The 22,339-nt window shown below is 36.5% G+C and overlaps 1 protein-coding gene across 13 annotated transcripts in view; it reads right to left on the bottom strand.

Moving 5' to 3' along the window:
• Positions 1-10,700: 10,700 nt before the first annotated feature.
• Positions 10,701-22,339, bottom strand: part of nedd4l (NEDD4 like E3 ubiquitin protein ligase) — an 82,957-nt gene continuing 71,318 nt past the window's right edge. For all 13 annotated transcript variants that reach the window (XM_084387808.1, XM_084387809.1, XM_084387810.1 and 10 more), the window contains 13 exons: positions 21,437-21,495; positions 20,656-20,721; positions 20,089-20,318; positions 17,358-17,479; positions 16,923-16,993; positions 16,049-16,144; positions 15,838-15,911; positions 15,694-15,754; positions 15,477-15,536; positions 14,544-14,651; positions 13,185-13,281; positions 12,691-12,763; positions 10,701-12,530 (listed from right to left, as the gene is read on the bottom strand). In XM_084387808.1, coding sequence (XP_084243934.1) covers positions 12,428-12,530; positions 12,691-12,763; positions 13,185-13,281; positions 14,544-14,651; positions 15,477-15,536; positions 15,694-15,754; positions 15,838-15,911; positions 16,049-16,144; positions 16,923-16,993; positions 17,358-17,479; positions 20,089-20,318; positions 20,656-20,721; positions 21,437-21,495 — 1,220 coding nt within the window. In that variant the 3' untranslated portion in view covers positions 10,701-12,427. The remainder of the gene's footprint in view (positions 12,531-12,690; positions 12,764-13,184; positions 13,282-14,543; positions 14,652-15,476; positions 15,537-15,693; positions 15,755-15,837; positions 15,912-16,048; positions 16,145-16,922; positions 16,994-17,357; positions 17,480-20,088; positions 20,319-20,655; positions 20,722-21,436; positions 21,496-22,339) is intronic.

Raw genomic sequence — 22,339 nt, 5'->3', positions numbered from 1 at the left:
CTATGTGAATCGAGCAGTTTAGTCTTTTATTCACATATAAACATTGATCAGTTAAAATAAACAGAAGCTTAACCGAACCTGCTTGACACACGAGAACAAAAGTCATTGGTTCTTGCGGAAGCTCAAACGTGCTGCGTAACACGAGAATGAATCTCATTGGTTCTTGAGGAAGCTCAAACGTGCTGCGTAACACGAGAATGAATCTCATTGGTTCTTGAGGAAGCTCAAACGTGCTGCGTAACACGAGAATGAATCTCATTGGTTCTTGCGGAAGCTCAAACGTGCTGCGTAACACGAGAATGAATCTCATTGGTTCTTGAGGAAGCTCAAACGTGCTGCGTAACACGAGAATGAATCTCATTGGTTCTTGAGGAAGCTCAAACGTGCTGCGTAACACGAGAATTAATCTAATTGGTTCTTGAGGAAGCTCAAACGTGCTGCGTAACACGAGAATGAATCTCATTGGTTCTTGAGGAAGCTCAAACGTGCTGCGTAACACGAGAATGAATCTCATTGGTTCTTGCGGAAGCTCAAACGTGCTGCGTAACACGAGAATGAATCTCATTGGTTCTTGAGGAAGCTCAAACGTGCTGCGTAACACGAGAATGAATCTCATTGGTTCTTGCAGAAGCTCAAACGTGCTGCGTAACACGAGAATGAATCTCATTGGTTCTTGAGGAAGCTCAAACGTGCTGCGTAACACGAGAATGAATCTCATTGGTTCTTGAGGAAGCTCAAACGTGCTGCGTAACACGAGTATGAATCTCATTGGTTCTTGAGGAAGCTCAAACGTGCTGCGTAACACGAGAATGAATCTCATTGGTTCTTGAGGAAGCTCAAACGTGCTGCGTAACACGAGAATGAATCTCATTGGTTCTTGAGGAAGCTCAAACGTGCTGTGTAACACGAGAATGAATCTCATTGGTTCTTGAGGAAGCTCAAACGTGCTGCGTAACACGAGAATTAATCTAATTGGCTCTTGAGGAAGCTCAAACGTGCTGCGTAACACGAGAATGAATCTCATTGGTTCTTGCAGAAGCTGAAACATGCTGCGTAACACGAGAATGAATCTCATTGGTTCTTGCGGAAGCTCAAACGTGCTGCGTAACACGAGAATGAATCTCATTGGTTCTTGAGGAAGCTCAAATGTGCTGCGTAACACAAGAATGAATCTCATTGGTTCTTTCACATCAAGCAAGCATGTTTGAGCCTCCGTTTATCACAACTGATGTGCGGGTTGATGAATGTTTATATATGTGAATAAAAGCCTAAATTAAATCTGTTCATCATATAACGTGATCATTTCTCTTCAAATTTGGACTAAACCGCTCAATTCATATGGATTAGTTTTACGATCTCTTTATGAACTTTTTGAATTGTCAAAGTGGTAGTTGCGTAGACTGTCAATGGAGGGACAGAAATCTCTCAGATTTCATCAAAATATCTTCATTTGTGTTTCGAAGATGAACGAAACTGAAACGACATGAGGGTGAGTAAATGATGACAGAATTTTATTTTTTTTGGGTGAACTATCCCTTTAAATAGATATTAACTTTATGAGTGAGATGAATGGTAAAAATTGTTAATGTAACTGCTAGAATTGAATGTTGGAAGCTGCTTATTTTCAATGTTAAAATTTACAAAGTAAAATATTTCTTTTTTTATTTCCTTTACTGTTTAGTTTTACTTGAATGATCTATGCTGTTTGTCTCTGGGAAGGTAGGATAAGGTGGTGAATATGATACTATGGAAAAGTTTGCACACTTGCCCTAGTAAACAGCTGTTGTAACCGTAAGAATGACAATCCTCCCACCTTCACGTTTCCATCATACTTTGAAAGTCAAATGACTTATTGCCTCATTACTATATATAAACACACACGTTTGAAGCAACATATTTGTCCTGTTAATGAATCGCACAAATGAATCACCTGCAATTAAAAACTGTGATGTTTGCTGCTTTATGCAAATCTAGATAGTCTTATATTTAAGTATTAGTAGTGAATATGGATTGAAGATCATAGGTTATAAGATTTCTGATTTGACTGAACCTCAGTCCTGTTGTATTGGCTTTGAATGGCCTTTTCTGAATGATATAATGTATACTAATAAATATTGTTTTTCTTTTTTTTTTTTGAGTATGGGCTTGATTTTAAATCACAAATCATGTGTTACAAATAACATTTGACCCATTAAAACACTTCAAAATTTGCTGATTTTATTGTCATGAAATTACCACATTAATACAGAATACAATATGAAGGAAGCAAGTATCACATGACATGCATACTGAACTCATTATTAATAATCTAATAACAGCAACTGGGTCAGTAGGCAGACATGATCTGTTCATCAACCTTACACACAAGGTCATACGTATTCATGTAAAGACACAAAGGTGTTTCATATTCCCACAATAGAATCCCACAGCCTGTGACATCATCTGTTTCTCTTCGCTGCTGATTGGCTGAGGGGGTCGTGAGGTCTCACCGTGACTATTTAGTGTGATAATGGCGTTTGACGACAGAGGATACAAACACCATTGTCACACTCCACAGCTCAGGAGGACAACAAACAGACAGACAGGAACATTGCAGGTGTATAACCGTGTTTGTGCTCATTCCAGAAGTAGTTTTATCAACTGTTGTAAATTGTAACACTATACTTTTACTTTGTAGTATGGTCATGATATTGAATTCGTCTTAACGTTTCAGAATCTCATCTAAACCCTCAAAATGATCCTCTGAACAGCAGCTTGCACTTAAATGAACAAGGCCAGGATTGGTCGTCCTTTTCCCGCTTCTCTGTCAGTCAGCAGCCGGTTATCGTCTTCTGTTTACATGCTGGTCAGTGGTGATGGGAACAGTGCAGATGGTTTCCTCTAAACCATAGTTTGTTCTCATTTATTATTAGTACAATTTTTAAATATGTTGTAACAAAGTAACCTAAACAACATCCTTCAGAACTTAAAGTTCTGCTAAATGGTTCAATTGCCACTCCATATGGGATATTAAAATGTCATGTACAAGAATATGACTAAGGTAATGCATAATTTTTCAATATAAGCATCATGAAGTCAGTGTCACATGATCCTTCAGAAATGATATGCTGATCTGATGCTCAAGGAACATTTCTTATTATCAACGTTATTTTATGAATAGAAAGTTCAAAAGAACAGCATTTATAACATTATAAATAAACATATTTTTGTTTCTGGAAGTTAAATACATTTTAACAAAATAAAATAATAATTAAACATTTTATTTCAGATAGTTGCCAAGCCTTCTATTTTGGTGTACTATTTTTTTTTTTTTTTTTAAGACCAAAATTACTAAAATTTTAAATTAAAATAAAAAAATCTTCATGATATAATTGTATCTCAATGCTACAAAAATAATAATTTGCTGTCAATTTTCGATCAGTTTCACGCATCTTTGCTGAGCAAAATAATATCAAGGTCCACTGATTGAAAAATAGTTGGAAATGTCTCTTCTTGAACTTGACACTTTTGATTTAGTGTTATGTAAAACTTGTTTTCTGAAGACATTAAGTTTAGGTCACTTCTGATGTACAAACACTCACTGACCCTTTTGCTTGCATTAAAACATATTTTTTTTGTAAAAAGCAATCATTTTGTTGTTTATGAATCATATCTAATCGTCATGAATTTCCTACTGAAAAAAATGACACAACCTTAAATATTAATATAGATAATTATTCTTTTTTTTTGACACCATATCCTTTCTCAGAGTTTCTGTGGACAAGCTGACTTACCACAGACCCTGTTTTGTAAAGATGGCTGATCCACGTGTTCCTCCATGCTGTAGGAATAAAGAGAGCACTGAAAAAGAAACACTTCACAAAACAATCTCTCAGTGAACTACAAACACTATGTATAAAACACTCACACACTCTTATATCCTCACATGGTCTCTTACAGGGTTCCTCAATCTGCAAGAAAACGAGAAACAAGTCCAGTCTCTGAACCGAGTTTGCCATGACTGGTCATTCTGCGCTCCTTTAACCTCCCTATATGTACCTAGAGAGGGTTTAGTCAAACAGTTTTGTGATAAGCTTAGAGAAGTATTGATCCGCAGTGACGTGGGGACGAGGTCACTAACCCAAAACCTGCGGGTGCTTATGAAAAAAAAAAAAAAAAACCTTTTGAAAAGCAGTTTCCAGTAAGCATTCTTACAAATGCACCAGCAACATTTCAGACATCTGAACCCATAAAAACAATCATGCGATATAAATCGTGGCGAGACCTTCTGAAATGCTTTGATAGGCTCTTGAATCAGTGATTGAACTATAAGATAATATGGTTATTGATTTTGTCAGCCCAAATATTTCAGCAGGTGCAAAAGAAAGATTATACTGACACTAGAGGACTGTATTTATTCCATTCAAATCCACGTAACATAACCGTCTTACCTACTTTCCAACACAGTGAAGCAGTCAGGCCTGCCGCAGTGTTACATTAACTGAAGCTCATTCTCTGAATAGGTGCAGGGGAGTTTGGAGCTGGACTTGTTTGCGATTGTTGAAAGAGAGCACTTGATAAAGTGTACAGGACAGCAAGCCGCTTTTATTTGCTTGTCCTTGGATCTGATAGCTGCCCGATTGCATATGTGAATGAACTGAGTTTCCTTCACCGCTTAGCATCACAGCTGGACACATGGCATGAGGCACGGCTGAGCAACATTAATGGACAAATGACCAGAAATGATTTGACTCGCCAAGTAAATCAACCGTCTAGAAAAACAAATACGTTTTTGAAACGTCATCATATAGAAAATGTAATGCATATAAATCATTATTTTGTATTGTGAATAATATAAGCATAATTCATGTTAAATAATATGCAATTATTATCATAAGAAATGTCAAATATAAAATATTTTACAGATTTATTTTGGCTTGTAATTAACCGAAAAAGTTGCAAAAACTATGACTTGACAGTATTCCGGCACATAAAATAATATCAATATTATTTGATTTAAAATGTAAGTATGAATGTTGTCTTTTTTGGACAATGTCAACATTTTCATTTTCAAATTTCAATTTATATACAGTCATTCAAAACTTTGGGGTTAGTAAGATTTTTTTTTTTTTTATATATATATATTTAAGAAATTAATGTTTATTCAGTAAGGATGCATTCAATTGATCAAAAATGACAGTAAAGATATGTATAATGTTACAAAAGATTTCGTTTTCAAATAATGTTTTTCCTTAAAAAAAAAAAAAAAAAAAAAATCCCCCCAAAAAATATATCACAATGTCCACAAACATTTGAAGTAGCATAACAATATTCAACATTGCTAATAATAATAATAATAATAAATGTTCCAAATCAGCATATTAGAATGATTTATGAAGGATCATGTGACACTGAAGACTGAAAATTCAGCTCTGTCATCAAAGAAATGTATTGAATTTTAAAAGCTATTAAAACAGTTCTTTACATTTGTGAAAATTATAAAAATGTAACTGTTTTTACTTTATTTTTAAACAAATAAATGCAGCCTTGGAAAACATAAAAGACCTCTTTCAAAAATTTAAAAAAAAAATCTACTTTTCAATAAGATCGGTAAGTGTACTATATGTAAATTACTAATATGTAGCCTATATATATATATATTACACAATTATATTTTATTTATAATCTGGAATTATAAATATAAATATATATAAAATATATATATTTATATAAATATATACAAGAGACTGATGTAATTTTTCATTATGCATACACTTAAAAAAAAATTATATATATATATATATATATATATATACACACTCACCTAAAGGATTATTAGGAACACCATACTAATACTGTGTTTGACCCCCTTTCGCCTTCAGAACTGCCTTAATTCTACGTGGCATTGATTCAACAAGGTGCTGAAAGCATTCTTTAGAAATGTTGGCCCATATTGATAGGATAGCATCTTGCAGTTGATGGAGATTTGTGGGATGCACATCCAGGGCACGAAGCTCCCGTTCCACCACATCCCAAAGATGCTCTATTGGGTTGAGATCTGGTGACTGTGGGGGCCATTTTAGTACAGTGAACTCATTGTCATGTTCAAGAAACCAATTTGAAATGATTCGAGCTTTGTGACATGGTGCATTATCCTGCTGGAAGTAGCCATCAGAGGATGGGTACATGGTGGTCATAAAGGGATGGACATGGTCAGAAACAATGCTCAGGTAGGCCGTGGCATTTAAACGATGCCCAATTGGCACTAAGGGGCCTAAAGTGTGCCAAGAAAACATCCCCCACACCATTACACCACCACCACCAGCCTGCACAGTGGTAACAAGGCATGATGGATCCATGTTCTCATTCTGTTTACGCCAAATTCTGACTCTACCATCTGAATGTCTCAACAGAAATGAGCCAACATTTTTCCAGTCTTCAACTGTCCAATTTTGGTGAGCTCGTGCAAATTGTAGCCTCTTTTTCCTATTTGTAGTGGAGATGAGTGGTACCCGGTGGGGTCTTCTGCTGTTGTAGCCCATCCGCCTCAAGGTTGTGCGTGTTGTGGCTTCACAAATGCTTTGCTGCATACCTCGGTTGTAACGAGTGGTTATTTCAGTCAAAGTTGCTCTTCTATCAGCTTGAATCAGTCGGCCCATTCTCCTCTAACCTCTAGCATCAACAAGGCATTTTCGCCCACAGGACTGCCGCATACTGGATGTTTTTCCCTTTTCACACCATTCTTTGTAAACCCTAGAAATGGTTGTGCGTGAAAATCCCAGTAACTGAGCAGATTGTGAAATACTCAGACCGGCCCGTCTGGCACCAACAACCATGCCACGCTCAAAATTGCTTAAATCACCTTTCTTTCCCATTCTGACATTCAGTTTGGAGTTCAGGAGATTGTCTTGACCAGGACCACACCCCTAAATGCATTGAAGCAACTGCCATGTGATTGGTTGATTAGATAATTGCATTAAAGAGAAATTGAACAGGTGTTCCTAATAATCCTTTAGGTGAGTGTATATATATATATATATACACACACAGTGCTATGCATACGTTTAGACACCCATGCTAAAGTTGACTAAAAAGAGGAATAAAAAAAATCATCTTTTGGAAATTGAACTTAATGCCTTAATTAAAAAAATTAGGAAAAATACAACCTTTAAGGACACCAATTTTCTTTGTGAATGAATAATGTATCGTAAATAAATAAATGTTCTTCCTTAAAATACAGGGTGCATAAGTTAGTACACCCCTATGTTAAATTCCCATAGAGGCAGGCAGATTTTTATTTTTAAAGGCCAGTTACTTCATGGATCCAGGATACTATGCATCCTGACAAAGTTCCCTTGGCCTTTGGAATTAAAATAGCCCAACATCATCACATAGCCTTCACCATACCTAGAGATTGGCATGGTTTTATTTCAGTTAGCCTAATAGCTGGTTTGATTTGCATTGAGAGATGATCTTATGGAAAGTACTCCATGCCAATCTCTAGGTATGGTGAAGGCTATGTGATGATGTGGGGCTATTTTAATTCCAAAGGCCAAGGGACATTGAACCAGGTTTTGGTTATTTTGGCAGTGTGGGCAGGTGCAAATCCTGCTGGAAAACGAAGGAAGCATGAAGTGCTCTGAAAATGTCCTGGTAGACGGCTGCGTTGACTCTGGATTTAATAAAGCACGGTGGACCAAAGTCCTCTTTTCTGATGAGAGCAAATTTTGCATCTCGTTTGGAAACCAAGGTCCCAGAGTCTGGAGGAAGAATGGAGAGGCACACAATCCAAGATGCTTGAAGTCCAGTGTGAAGTTTCCACAGTCTGTGTTGGTCATCGGCTGGTGTTGGTCCACTGTGCTGTCCACTCAACGCAGCCGTCTACCAGGACATTTTCAGAGCACTTCATGCTTCCTTCAGCAGACAAGCTTTATGGAGATGCTGACTTCATTTTCCAGCAGGATTATCTGTTTGATAATCCGCTGAAGCCCACGGTCAGCTCTTCTGCTGGCGCATCTTCTCCTGCCACATTCCACTAGACTTTCCATTGATACGCTTGGACACAGCACTCTGTGAACAGCCAGCCTCCTTAGCTATGAACCTTTGTGGCTTACCCATCCTATGGAGGGTATCAATGATGGTCTTCTGGCCAGTTGTCAAGTCTGCAGTCTTCCCCATATTGATCCTAACTGAGACAATTGAACCAAAGTGAAGCAATTTAATGACACCTGGGAAAACCTGTGCAGGTGCTTTGAGTTTAGTAGATGAGTAGTGTGTGACACTCAGTTTAAAACATTCACGCCCTGTAAAATTTGGGCTGATTTCTTCACAGTATTCAAATTTTTCGTGGGTTTTATGAGCTGGAAGCCCAAATTATGTACAAAATAAACAACTGAATCTATAATCTATGGAAGTTTAACGTTTTGAATGGAATTATGGAAATAAATAAACTTTTTCATGATATTCTAATTTTTTGGAAAGGGTCTGTATATGTATATGTATGTATATATATATTTTTTATATGCATAATGAAAAATTACATCAGTCTCTTGTTTGACAATTATTTCTAAATATTTCATAAATTATGTATGATTGTAATGTTAAGCATAGAAGTAGAAATTCAGAGAAGTCAAAACAGCCTTGAACTAGATTAAAAAGACTGAATGGCTGCCAGATTTGACCCGGTCAGCAGCGCCTGCAGCTTTGAAACAGGTCAAATCAACAGAACATTAACATTGCATATCTAGAGAACCCCCACAATATTCTCTTCGACTTCAGACAATCCAGTAAATGATAAAGCACAGTTTATCTCAACCGCTCAACCTTCAGCTTAAAATGAAACCTGGAATAGACATGTAGGGGAATTTACAAGACACATTGCAGTTAGAGAGGTAGAAATGCCATGAATTAGTTTTCAACTTTTACCATGAAATCAATGTGAAGAAATACTACAGAGCCCCTAATGGGACATGCTGATGGGAAAAAAATCGATTCTCAATGCTTTTGCTCACAAAACATTTGCTTTCAAAAAATGCTTTTCTTACTTAATATTTTTGTCTTGTTTCCAGTCCAAATATCAAAAACATTCTTAAGTCAAGATGCATTTACTAGATGAGTAAAATTAGATAAGATATTATGTCTTGTTTTCCGGGAGAATTAATCAAAATTAAGTGAGTTTTTGCTTAAAACAAGCAAAATTATCTGTCCATGGGGTAAGAAAAATAATCGTAATATTCAAACAGAAACAAGATTATATTTCTTACCCCATGGACAGATTATTTTGCTTGTTTTAACCAAAAACTCACTTAATTTTGATTTATTTCCCCAGAAAACAAGACATAATATCTTATGGCATTTTACTACTTTAGAAAATCCATCTTGATTTAAGGTTTTTTTTTATATTCGGACTGGAAACAAGACAAAAATACTAAGTACGAAAAGCCTTTTTTTGCAGTGTTTTTCCAGGGAACACAAATGTTTCACGAGTGAATGCGAAGTTTCTCGGGGGAATGCAAATGTTTTGCGAGCGAATGCCAAGATTTTCGGCAGAACCCAGATTTTATGCGAGAGAACGCAAAGGTCTTGTAAGCGAACGCAAAGTTTTGCGAGGGAACGCAAAGATCTCACGTTTACGGAAAGCGAACGTTTCTCAGGGGAATGCAAATGTTTTGCAAAGGGAACGCAACGTTTTTGAGCAAATGTTTCTCAGGGGAACGCAAATGTTTTACAAAGGGAACGCCAAGATTTGTGAGCGAATGCAAAGTTTTGCGAGTGAACACAGATTCTCGGTGGAACGCAAAAGTTTTGTGAGTGAACAGATTCTCGGCATAACAAATGTTTTGTGAGCGAATGCAAAGATTCTTGGTGGAACATAAAGGTTTTGTGAGCGAATGCAAAGTTTTGCAAGTGAACACAGATTCTTTACGATTTTGAGAGCGAACGTTTCTCGGGGGAATACAAATGTTTTGCAAAGGTTTTGAGAGCGAACGTTTCTCAGGGAAAAGGTTTTGTGAGAGAATGCAAAGTTTTGCAAGTGAGAGAGCGATTTTGAGAGCGAACGTTTCTCGGGGGAATACAAATGTTTTGCAAAGGTTTTGAGAGCGAACGCAAAGTTTTGCGAGTGAACAAAGATACTTGGGGGAACGCAAATGTTCTGCGAGCGAACGTTTCTCAGGGAAAAGCAAATGGTTTGCAAAGGGAACGCAAAGGTTTTGTGAGCGAATGCAAAGTTTTGCGAGTGAACACAGATTCTTTACGATTTTGAGAGCGAACGTTTCTCGGGGGAACGCAAATGTTTTGCAAAGGTTTTGAGAGCGAATGCAAAGTTTTGCGAGTGAACAAAGATTCTCGAGGGAACGCAAATGTTTTGCGAGCGAACGTTTCTCAGGGAAAAGGTTTTGTGAGAGAATGCAAAGTTTTGCAAGTGAGAGAGCGATTTTGAGAGCGAACGTTTCTCGGGGGAACGCAAAGATTCTCGGCGGAACACAAATGTTTCGTGATCGAACGGAGTTTCCCGGGGGAGTGCAAATGTTTTGCGAAGGAACGCAAAAGTTTATTTGGGGGGGGACACAATTTTTCTTCCCATCACCATGTCCCTTTAGGGGCTCCGTAAAATCCAAACCCATTTGACACTGAAAATCCTATTTAAATTTGTATTTTAGTTCCTGCATTTATGCCAAAACATTTTGAGATTTTTTGGATAAAACGACAACACACCTAAATTCCATTTATCAGTTTATTTCGAATGAAGTTATACGAATTGCAAAGTCTCATGGTGAGCAGGAACCAGACAGTAAATGTTCCTCATCAATAAAAAAAGAACTGCCCCTACAAAAGAGGAAGGGTAATTTATAACAATAATCATAATGTTATCACAAACCTACAGACCCACAGCGGCCTGAAAAGTGTGAGTGGGGAGGCGTACAGAAAAAAAAAACAAGAAGACTGGAAAAGAAAATGGAAAAAGTCTGAAGTCTCAACTCCAGGTGGAGCTCGTTCCTACAGAGCTGATCCAGACGTCACACTGAAGAGTCAGGCTGACTCCAGATTAGCTGTAGGGATGAGCTGTGATCTGATATGTTAGCAGCAGGCCGATTATAAACAATAGATATTGCACCAAGTAACTGAGTGCTTTAAAAAGAAAGAAATAGATAATCACATTCAAGTTCACAAAAAAAACAGGTGACATGACCCTAGTGTGTGATCAATAAAGTGCCCTTATAGGTACAGTGGTGTTAGAAGAAACGAGATAGAATGAAACAAAGACAGAAAGAGAGAAAGAAAGAAAGAAACGTTTACGTCCTGAAAGTCTACGAGACTTGCAGTGTTGAATCACAGCGCTTTTAAGATAGCTACACTCTGTGTCGCTCTTTAATACTTCCAACCGCGTCTTTCCCAAAAACAAACTCATTTACAGCATTATGAACAGGTTTAATCATAATTAAGATAAGAACAATACTTATTACAATTGAAGAAAACCCTCTCTGACAAACTCGTTTACATGTCCAATGCATGTCCGTAACGATTTTATCGATCTTTGCTCTCAACCAAGAAGGAGAATAGCTTTATAATTACTACGTAATCATATTGAAACACAAGATACATGTTCATGCCAGTTTTCATAGCAATACAATAATCATGTTTGTTGTTTGTTTTTTTGTTTTTTCTTCTTTTTTTTACCCACGATGATATGGATATAGCCAGGCAATTGATGCATTTTCAATAACGTTGTTTAAAATAGTAAACCACATTGTTGGTACAAATATCCGTTTACTCGGTAAGAATGACAACAGTATCATAATAACAGCGATAATAATAAACTATTAAAAACAATTATCAACATCCCGTCGCTTCTTGGCGTTGCAAAAGAAGATAAAAAATAATCCTCGACGAAGGAAGGGGAAACTTGGCGAACTTTGCCGGATAAGGGAGGATGAGGATGCGCCCTTCATCCTGGCTGTGTTTCCTAAGGTAATCTGGTGTAAGTAAGACCTGATAAGTGTCCATTGTTGCCTCTTCACTGAACTTTTATTATGTTAATGTAAAAATGGGATTGATTGCAGTGGTTTTTATGCTGTATAAAGGCCACGCCCACTCTGAGGCCACACCCACTGAGGCCTTCAAATACCGAAGTTTCGATTACTGTCAATATAAAAGTTGCCACGGCCTCAGAGCTGGATTTAAAAATAAAACGTGTTGGGAGAGAACATGATTTGTGGGATACTGCAGGGCTGTTTGGCGTCAAAACTCGTTCACAGCCAGTGTCGTTCAGGCTAGACAGATACATGCATATACCGTGTGCTGACATCACACACACATGCGACCGCTGGGTTCTGGCTGTACAATGGCAACTCGAGAGTGTGTATATGTGAGTATAGATGTGTGCGTGTTGTACATGTCTTTGCTCGTTGGTTGCATTGGGAGATGGTGTGTATATGAAGGGATTTGTTTAGTCGACGCCTTCAAAGCCTTGGGCGTTCTCCACCGCCATCAGAAGCTTCTCGCGCAGGTCTTCAAACGACTCGTACGTCGGGAGGTCCAGGCGATTAAAGCTGAGCGGGAAGAAAATGGAACAATCAAAGAAATTACAATCTACAGAGTTTTGCCGTTTCAGAATATTACAAAAACGTGTTGTTTCATGAAATGGAAATGAAGGGAATATATATTGATGTTCTCGATTATATAACGTGGTCGAATCCCTCTAGGTCTTACCAGGTGTGAGCACGAGGGAGCTTTTCAGGTGTCCCCCACTGCTCGATAGTAAACAACTGCGGCCCATTGGAACCTGTGAAAGATCACATGACTCATCAAGGACCAATCAGGGAAGGAGCTATTCTATGGCTCTCAAAGGGCAACACTAAGATCGGAAAATAGATGAAGCTGCTACAAACATCTTATATACTGTATTCATTAAAATGTCAAGATAAATGATACAACAATACTACTGCAACACCAGTGACATTTTCTGAAATATTGAATTAATATTATACTATATTAATTTATTAGTTAAATATTTACCTTATGTAGATATGTTGTTATGATGTAATACTGTATGTTATATATTAATGTTATGTTATGTTGATATATGTTTTTTGATATGTTATGTTATGATATGTTGTGTTATGATATATTATCTGTTATTTTGTTATATGTTACGTTATTTGTTATATGTTATGTTCTAACATCTACATGTATAACTCATCTACCGTAGAGTTCAGCAAAGCCGTTCATTGGCACTCTGGATGTTCCGGTGACAAACTGCAAAAGTCTGATCCTCTTTTCGGCATCCATTAACAACACAGCCTGAGTAGAGATAAAGAGAGACATGGTTAATACCAATAACATTTATCTGTTTATGCTAGCGGCATTGAAAAGAGGTCTTGAACATTCAACATTGGTTCCCCTACACGGTTGTTTCAAGGACGTTTTTTTGCAACATTTTTCCATTTAAATAGGCATCAGTGGAAAAAAACTCCACTTAAAGCTTTTTTTAATAAATGTGCACAAAAACCGACCCAGTGAATTAGGATATGTTAAAAATAATTAATATTACCCCAAAACGTTTTATATCTAAATATATCAAAAAGGCATCGTACATTTTTTTGTGTTTTGCCGTTTAGTCATATTTTTATTCATAGCGACAGTTGTGAGAGGACATGAATTTACGGAAAAGAGAGCAGGGAAAAGGATCGAAAAATGCAACAAGCTACACCAGGGGTCAAAGTTTGGTCAGTACTGTAAACCCCTGCTGATAGATGCCATAACTACACCATTCTGTGGCATACAAGAATCTTTCTCCATCGACTGTCATTCAAAAATCTGTTTGCCAGCTGTGCAACTGCAACTGAAATAAATTGAAATAACACAGATATTTAGAAAGAATGTAGAAAGAGCAAGTCTGGCTCCAGACTGCTGATAAGAAGTTCCTAATGACTCTTTCATCAGAGTAAACACTCGATGAGCCTCACATCAAACAGACTTTGATCTGCCACTGCCCTGCGGTGTACTTGGCATGGGCTCAGAAACACTCATGCACACAAAAGTTGACACACTTGACTTTTTCGTGATGTTTGATATCTGTGTTTAAAGGCATGAAATTAATTTTGAAGAAAATATGCATTCATGCCTGAATATACTGTATTTATACTTATTATATAAAAAAAAACAATTATGCATTAGTTTGAGCAGCCAACAAGTGTCAGAACTCCTTCAATACTGATTAAAAATCATCCTAGGATGCACTTCTGTAAGTAAAAGGTATAATAATAATAATAATTTGTAAAGGTACAAAAGCTCGGCTTTTCAGAGATGGCGAGAACTGAGGAAAATGAAATAATGTAAAAGTGTAAAGTAAAATGTATGTAAAATAAAGTACTTTGAAGATGAAATATAAGATCGTTTTAATTTGTTAAACATTTTTCAGTGACTATATTTTCTTCTTTCATAGTTCAGATGACTTTAAAATTATTATAAATGTAGAAATAGTAGTAATAAAGAATTACTAGTAGGTGTAACCAAACTTATATTGCACACACACACACACAGAGACTGTTTTTTCTACACACCTTCCAGAACCACTGGATCACAGGGTGATTAGGACAGTAGCCATTCTTATAAACAGTGTGCTGCCTCCAATCATTGACATCCACGTCTCCCAGACCACACATCAGCAGCTGGACACAAAGAATACAGCACATTAATCAAACTAACAAACACAAACCAACATCTTCACCCTCAATATCCTGTAGATAATGATACATACATACACACATATATATATATATATATATATATATATATATATATATATATATATATTTTACTTTACAAAAGATAAGCACTTTATCTTATTTGTTTATTGTATTTATTTGGAACTAGAAATAACATTATTCATAACATATAAATCAGGCATTAGTACAAAAACAGCTTCACAGCTGTCAAATCACGTAGAGGATACACTGCGGTATAAATAGTAAAGCAGCAGAACCTCTACTGGCTGACACATTTATACCACGGTATATAATACAACGCCTGTCTTTATTAGTTTTTTATTATTTGCCACTACGACCAGTAGCACCTCACTGCAGTACGCGAGATCCAGGGGGCGGAGTTGGATCCAGATTTAAGGGGTGGAGATTGGTAGGTTTAGGGGTGGGTTTAGGGATCAGGGGGTGGAGATGGGTAGGTTTAGATTTATGTAAGGTGGGAGGAGTTGGATCCGGATCCAACTCCTCCCCCTGGATTTCGTGTTCTGCAGTGAGGACCATCTCAATACGACGGGCATAAATTTATCTTTCCACCACTATGCAAACAACAGCCTGGACATGAACACATTATCCTGTGCTCATGTGCGAAGAGCTGATTCATTCAACAAAACAAGATTTTTTGGCTCTTTTATGAAGTGTACGTGTATTATTCTATGGAAGTCTTGGACATGGAGGATGCAGTCTCCATGACAACGGCAGACACTGAGTAATCGGTGTGTGGGAAGTTGTTACCTCTAGTTCATTTTCGTCAAAAATCTTTATCAAGTCGATGGGAATGAGCTCTGTGAATCCCTGTGAAACAGATATGAGAAACATGATCAAAACATTGCATGTCATTATAGCACGTTGGCATGCAAGTATGATGAATAATCTAACTTCTGCTACCACCTAGTGGCATTAGTTGAAATTACAGATAACTTTTGATTGCGCAAGGAATTTGATCACGTACTTCCAAAAAGGCGTTCATCTGTTTCTGCACCCTGTTCACAAACCGCCACTGAATCACCAGGCTGTGCAGAGCCAAAAGAAAAGACATTGTTAGTATAAGAAGCCATATGTAAGATTCTACATACAGAGCAAAAGAGCAACTCACTCTATGTATTCTTTTTTGTTGTCATTGGTCACAACCATGTCTGATCCGCTTGGCTTCAAATCCACCTGATATGTCTATAAATATACATATATAAAAAACGTATACACATATATAAAAAAAACATTGACAAAAAATATTACACTTACATAAATGACTAAAATTAAATGAAATCTAAAACAAACACAGACATTTAGAAACATGATGGTGTTACCTGTCCAAAGTTGTCCTCATCAATGCAGAACCGCAAATCCAATTCTGTGGGGTCGTTTTCCAGAATCCACTTTAGAGAGTTGTAGTATTCACTGTCCTACATAGTGTACATGAACATAAAACATAAGAAAAGTATATATACTGTATATATTCATATTACTAACATTGTAATCAACGCCTCTAAACAACATTTGGTAACAGCAATAACTATAAATTATGCATAATAACATGCAACTAACCCTAAACCCTATAGGCAGTACGTAAGTATGTAATATTGCTCAGTAGTATTACTCCATTATTGTTAAAAAATTATTTTACAGTGTCTTTGTTACACATTACATGTAGTTACTAAAGTAATAATACATAATTACATGCACCTAATCCTAAACCAAACCTAATCTAATCTAGCCCCAACCCTATAGTAAGTACATGTAGGAAATTAATATTACTCGGACCTTAAATGTATAATTAAACTGTAACAAGGACACTTAAAAATAAAGTGTAACCCCATTATTCTCTATAAACTATTACTCTTTATACTATTAATATTACTCTATAAGTATTACACTGTAATAAGGGTTACACTTTATTTTAAGGTGACATAGCTACATTTTACTTACTCGAATAAGTATTGAGTAAAAATGTTATAGAGTTAAGGTTAGGGTTTGGTTTAGGGTTAGTTGCATGTGATTATACATAATTTACTGTTATTACTAAAGCAAGTACATGTAGTAACGTGTACCGTTACCTTAAAATAAAGTGTTACCAAATAAAGTGTTAGCCAACATTTCAAAGACAAATCTGTCTTATAAAGTTTTTGCATTGTGCCTCTATGGGTTATCTCTTAAAATTGGTGTACATGTGTGTTAACGCACCACTGACTCCATATCATTCAGGGTGATCTGTTTGCCCAGCATCATTTTATAGAACGGCCGAATAAAGAAACCTGAAAAACAAACAAGAACACATTTATGTTTTCAACTGGGGAAAGAAACTACAAATCAAACTAAATCCACAAACAAAAACTGATACCATGGTATTTATCAAAAGTGAACAATAAAAAGAAAGAAAACGTCGGTAACACTTTATTTTACAGTGTCATGTAGTTACTATAGTAATAACTATAAATTATGCATAATTACATGCAACCCTTAATCCTAAACCTATAGTAAGTACATGTAGTTACTTAATATTACTCCATACTTAAATGCATAATTACAGTGTAACAAAGACACCTTAAAATAAAGTGTAACCAAAAAATTACACGAAAAAGCTTCTGATCGGCTCTTGAAGGTCCTCAGCTTACGTACCATCCAACAGCTTGCCGTGATACACAGCCATTCCAGCCACCCGACCAATGAACTTGAAGTATGAGAGGTGATCCTCATTGCACAGGCCGGAGTTTGGATTGATCTGAAGGGTGTAGTTATCTCTGCAGAAAGACAGATGGGAGACGGTAAATGAATGAATGATGATGCCAGCTCTGCTGTGTTCCGTAATGAGTGTCAGTGGCAGAGATCTAACAAGATAACAGACCAGCTCAGTGAAAGAGCAATAGCAGATAGATAGACAGATGTGCTGGTATATGGTAATACGATATATCATGATAATGAACATTGCACAATATTGTTATCGTGAATACTTCAAAATACCGTGAATAGTTATTTATTACGAATTATTCTGATTTGTTTGAATGCATTTTAAGAATCATTTTCCCCATCAACTGTTTAAAATGCACCGCTGTATGCTGCGTCACAGAGGCACACACATTCTGATGTAAACAAGCCCAACGCGGATGAGAAGCGCATGGCGGAACGAGTCAATGAGATGCACTGAATAAAAAAAGTACATTCACTCTCAGACAGCAGATGGCGCTGATGGAACAGCAGACATGCAGACCCCGAAGCTGCACTACTTTCTGTTTCTGAACAGTATTTAAATGTTTTAAACAGCCATTTTGTATGCACAATGGTGTTCATTGCAGCACTGAATACTTATACTTGGACTTAACAGGCTATTTATGTAAAAAAAAACGTAAAGATTTTTGCATTTTGATCTGGAGTAGGCTACAACATGCCCTAGATATTGTTTGAAAATGTTTTGGTTCTTTATTGTTAACAACGTTAAATAATGAGACCTTATTGTAAAGCGTCCCCTATTGTTCTTTATAATTCTTTTGCACTTTAATCATTTTTCATTTAGACATTTTTGTTTACTTTTTTGTATTGTTTTATTGTATTTAAATGTTCAGTTCTTTTTATTGTAAGGAACAAAGTTTTTAAACCTGTTATAGTATGACAACACTTTTTTTTTGCAACTTATTTTAATATAGTGATAATACCGAATACTGTGATAAAAGCTTCAGCAATTATCGCAACATAAAAATGGGATGCTGTCACATGGCTAATAAAGACAGACAGATGGACAGACAAGCTGACAGTTAAATGCCAAGCTGACAGGGTCTGTTCTAAAATGGTTCACCTCTTACTTGAGTGATAGATCATTTTGTTTGTCTATTAATAACATTTTGTCAGAAATGACATATGGAGTTCCTCAGGGTTCGGCTTTAGGTCCTATTTTGTTTTTATTGTATATTAGCCCTCTTGGTGAAATTATTCGTAATTTTAATAATGTGTCTTATCACTTTTATGCTGATGATATTCAGTTGTACTGCTCATTCAAAGAGTCAGAGTTAGGTAAATTAACTGATTTATTGGAATGCCTGTCATGCATTAAGACTTGGTTATACAACAATTATTTACAACTGAATACAAAAAAGACTGAAACTTTGATCATTGCTCCAGAACAAAAACTACCCCAAATTAAACAACATCTCTGTTCCTTGGACTCATCCGTCCAGTTGAGCCTAAGAAACCTTGGCGATTTGTTCATCCAATCGATGTCTCTGGATGGTCATTCTAGACAGTTGGTCAGAAACTGTTTTTATCATTTGAGAAATATCTCTAAACTGAGAACAATACTGCCCAAAGCTACCATGGAGATGATCATTCATGCTTTTATTTCTTCACGGTTAGATTATTGTAATTCTCTTTTTACTTGTTTTAACAAAGTTTCTCTGAGCAGTCTCCAATTGGTGCAAAACGCAGCAGCCAGGCTATTAACAGGGTTAACACAAGGGTTGTGTGGCTATGATATAGCCTAGTGTTATGTAATAAAGGCTTGATTTATTCATTTATTTCGTTTCATTTTCTTAACAATTAAGATGCTGCATGTGCGTCTCTCCCCCGACTTTCCCAACAAAAATCCCGCCCCCTCTCAGAAAATACATAAAACTGACATTACTGAGCTATATGCGTTTAAAAGTAGCCTATTAAAATGGTACAACGGCATTGCTCAGTTCAACGTGTTGGGAAATCGGGCATTTTGTCCCGTGTCAGCATTTATTCAAAAGTTAATAACGCTCAACATTCAAAAGGTAAATCAGGATTTCCCACTTGTATTATAGGCTTAGGCTATTTCGCCACGTGGATGCCCAATTGAAGCTCTCACAAGCACAAAATGCAGGCATAGAATATGTTAATAAAGTCTTTATTAACGCATTTTAGACGAACAAAAACAGGTAGGCTAGTACTATATAAATTACAAAGGTTTAATTGGCATCTTTATTTCAAACGACCCGACCGACCGCGACCCGAATATCATTAAAAATATTTTTGGATGACCAGTAACCGCGGGTGACCGCAGGCACCTGCTCATTTTGGATCAACCCGCGCATCACAGACAGACAGACAGACAGACAGACAGACAGACAGACAGACAGACAGACAGACAGACAGACAGACAGACAGACAGACAGATAGATAGATAGATAGATAGATAGATAGATAGATAGATAGATAGATAGATAGATAGATAGATAGATAGATAGATAGATAGATAGATAGATAGATAGATAGATAGATAGATAGATAGATAGATAGATAGATAGATAGATAGATAGATAGATAGAGATCAAATTTGCCAATGTAGTGCAAACTTGACAACACAAAACTGTAGTGCACAAACACATGCGATACTTACGTGGCTGAGTACTCAAACAGCCCATAATAAGGGTTAAACATCTCCTTGGAGAGCAGGAAGAACCATTCTCTGGCCACGCCCCCATAGTCCAGGCCTTTCTCCGATTCAAACTCGATCCACAGACGGGCCTTCAGGCTGTCGGGTCTCTTCAGGGACATGATCCGTCTGTATGACTCCTCGAAGATGTTATTCCTGTGCAGCTTCATCTCAAAACGGTTCGGAATATCTGCCTGCGGGAGAGAACGCGAAAACAAAACATAACATAAAATGATATCCTGGAATTCATGATTGAAAATAAAATAATAAATTGAAGCTCACTGTTGGTTAGTTAACAGCTTTGAGCTTCACACTAACATTCTCAACTTATTATTAATGCCTGAAACAATCACAGTACTGTAAACGGCTGTTTTTGTCGTGTGAAGAACAATTTAACACCCAAATAGAAAAAAAAAAAACTCTTCACTCCTTGACAAGGATTTCACACAGAATAAATTAGTGTGTCTAGGAATACAGTATGTAACAGGAAAGAGCTTACAGCAATGTCTCTGAAAACGCTTCGTTTCTTACCGGTTTCTTTAGCTTCTTTCTGAAGTAGTCATACTTCTGCTTGAACTCTCTAGAATACGGCACCGCCTAAGAGAAGACAAGCAAATAAACAATCAAACAAACACATACGTTTAATATCAGCGTAATAAAATATATCACTGGACGTGCTAGAAACCAAACATGAGTTTTGAACATCAAATGTTCTTTTGAAAGCATAATTTCTAAGTATACTTCGATGAATCTCACAACATATGTCAAGAACAGTCATATTTTATATCAAAACATTTTTTTATTTCCTTTTATATTATTAACAACAATTATTATTATTATTATTATTATTTAACTGTAGAGTAAACCAAATTTGTATTTGTCGGAATGCCTCTAATTAAATAAGATTTATATATAAAATGCCAGGAAAAAATACAATATTGCAGGATATGAGTCACTGAGACAAAATACTTAATAATCATTGATATGTATTATTTAATAATAATAAAACAATAGCCTTCTGAATATATGCAAATACAAATATATTAATATACATACAAATTATACACACACACAAATACATATATTTACACACATACACGTGTGTGTGTGTGTGTGTGTGTGTGTGTGTGTGTGTGTGTGTGTGTGTGTGTGTGTGTGTGTGTGTGTGTGTGTGTGTGTGTGTGTGTGTAATTTCTCTCTCTTTCTTTCCACTTGAGACAAAACCCAATTGCAACAACAACAAAAAAGCGCTAGAGGAAACCAGAAACAAAAATAAGAGAAAAATTGTGACTGAGAATAAAAGCACACTCACAGGTCCAGTTATGGCAGGACTCTGGAGGCGAGGGTCTTCCCACTGTGTTTTTTTGGTGTCTGAGGGGGAGAAGTGAAACTTCATTAGCTCACTTCGCCATTTTCAGTGCTATTTGATACAGATTATATTTACACTACACCAACCACTGGACAATGCAAACACTAGAGGTCGTTTGTGAATGCGTATAGCTGACAGACAGAACAGGTGTGTATCGACCGGAGCAGCAGATTCAGCAGTGGTTGAACACACCTGTGTTTGTGGAGCGCGACAGGCACTGAAGGCATGTCCGAGTTTATTGATGCATGAGTAATATGATCTCACAACTTGTGTTACCTTAAACATCTAAATAATTATTGATCACACAGCACAGAATAAAGAAACAAAATAACAAATAGAAACTTGAGCATATCTGTGACTGAATCCTGCTTTACTGTGTGTGTTTAACTGAAGGTAGGTGGGATGATTATTGTTCTCAATAGTAGATGGCAAAATATGCTGCACTCCAAACAAAGTATATAGTGATGTAAAGATGTACAGATATTTAGATATATGAAGACCTCCGATGCAAAAGCCTCTAAAAGCCACCTATGTCAAAAATGAGATGATAATATTGAGTGAATGCTCTCTGCACATAGTAATATGTTCATCAAATACTTTCACTTCAAAATCACTAAATCCCAGCCTCAGCCCATTCAGAAATGCTGGTACTTAGGTAGAAACCTATAGATAGGAGCCTGATAAAAAAAATTATATTAAAACGTTAGACGGACTTAGAGGCTTTTGCATCTGAAGTCTTCATATATAATATAATATTTAAAATAAATGCTGTTCTTTTGAACTTTCTACTGATAAAATAATCCTGAAATATATATATCACGGTTTCCACAAAAATATTAAGCAACA

Source organism: Rutilus rutilus, assembly GCF_951802725.1.
Source record: "Rutilus rutilus genome assembly, chromosome: 18".
NCBI lineage: Eukaryota > Metazoa > Chordata > Actinopteri > Cypriniformes > Leuciscidae > Rutilus > Rutilus rutilus.
The sequence above is the reverse complement of the archived record's forward strand: the minus strand, read 5'-3'. Positions and strand labels throughout refer to the sequence as shown.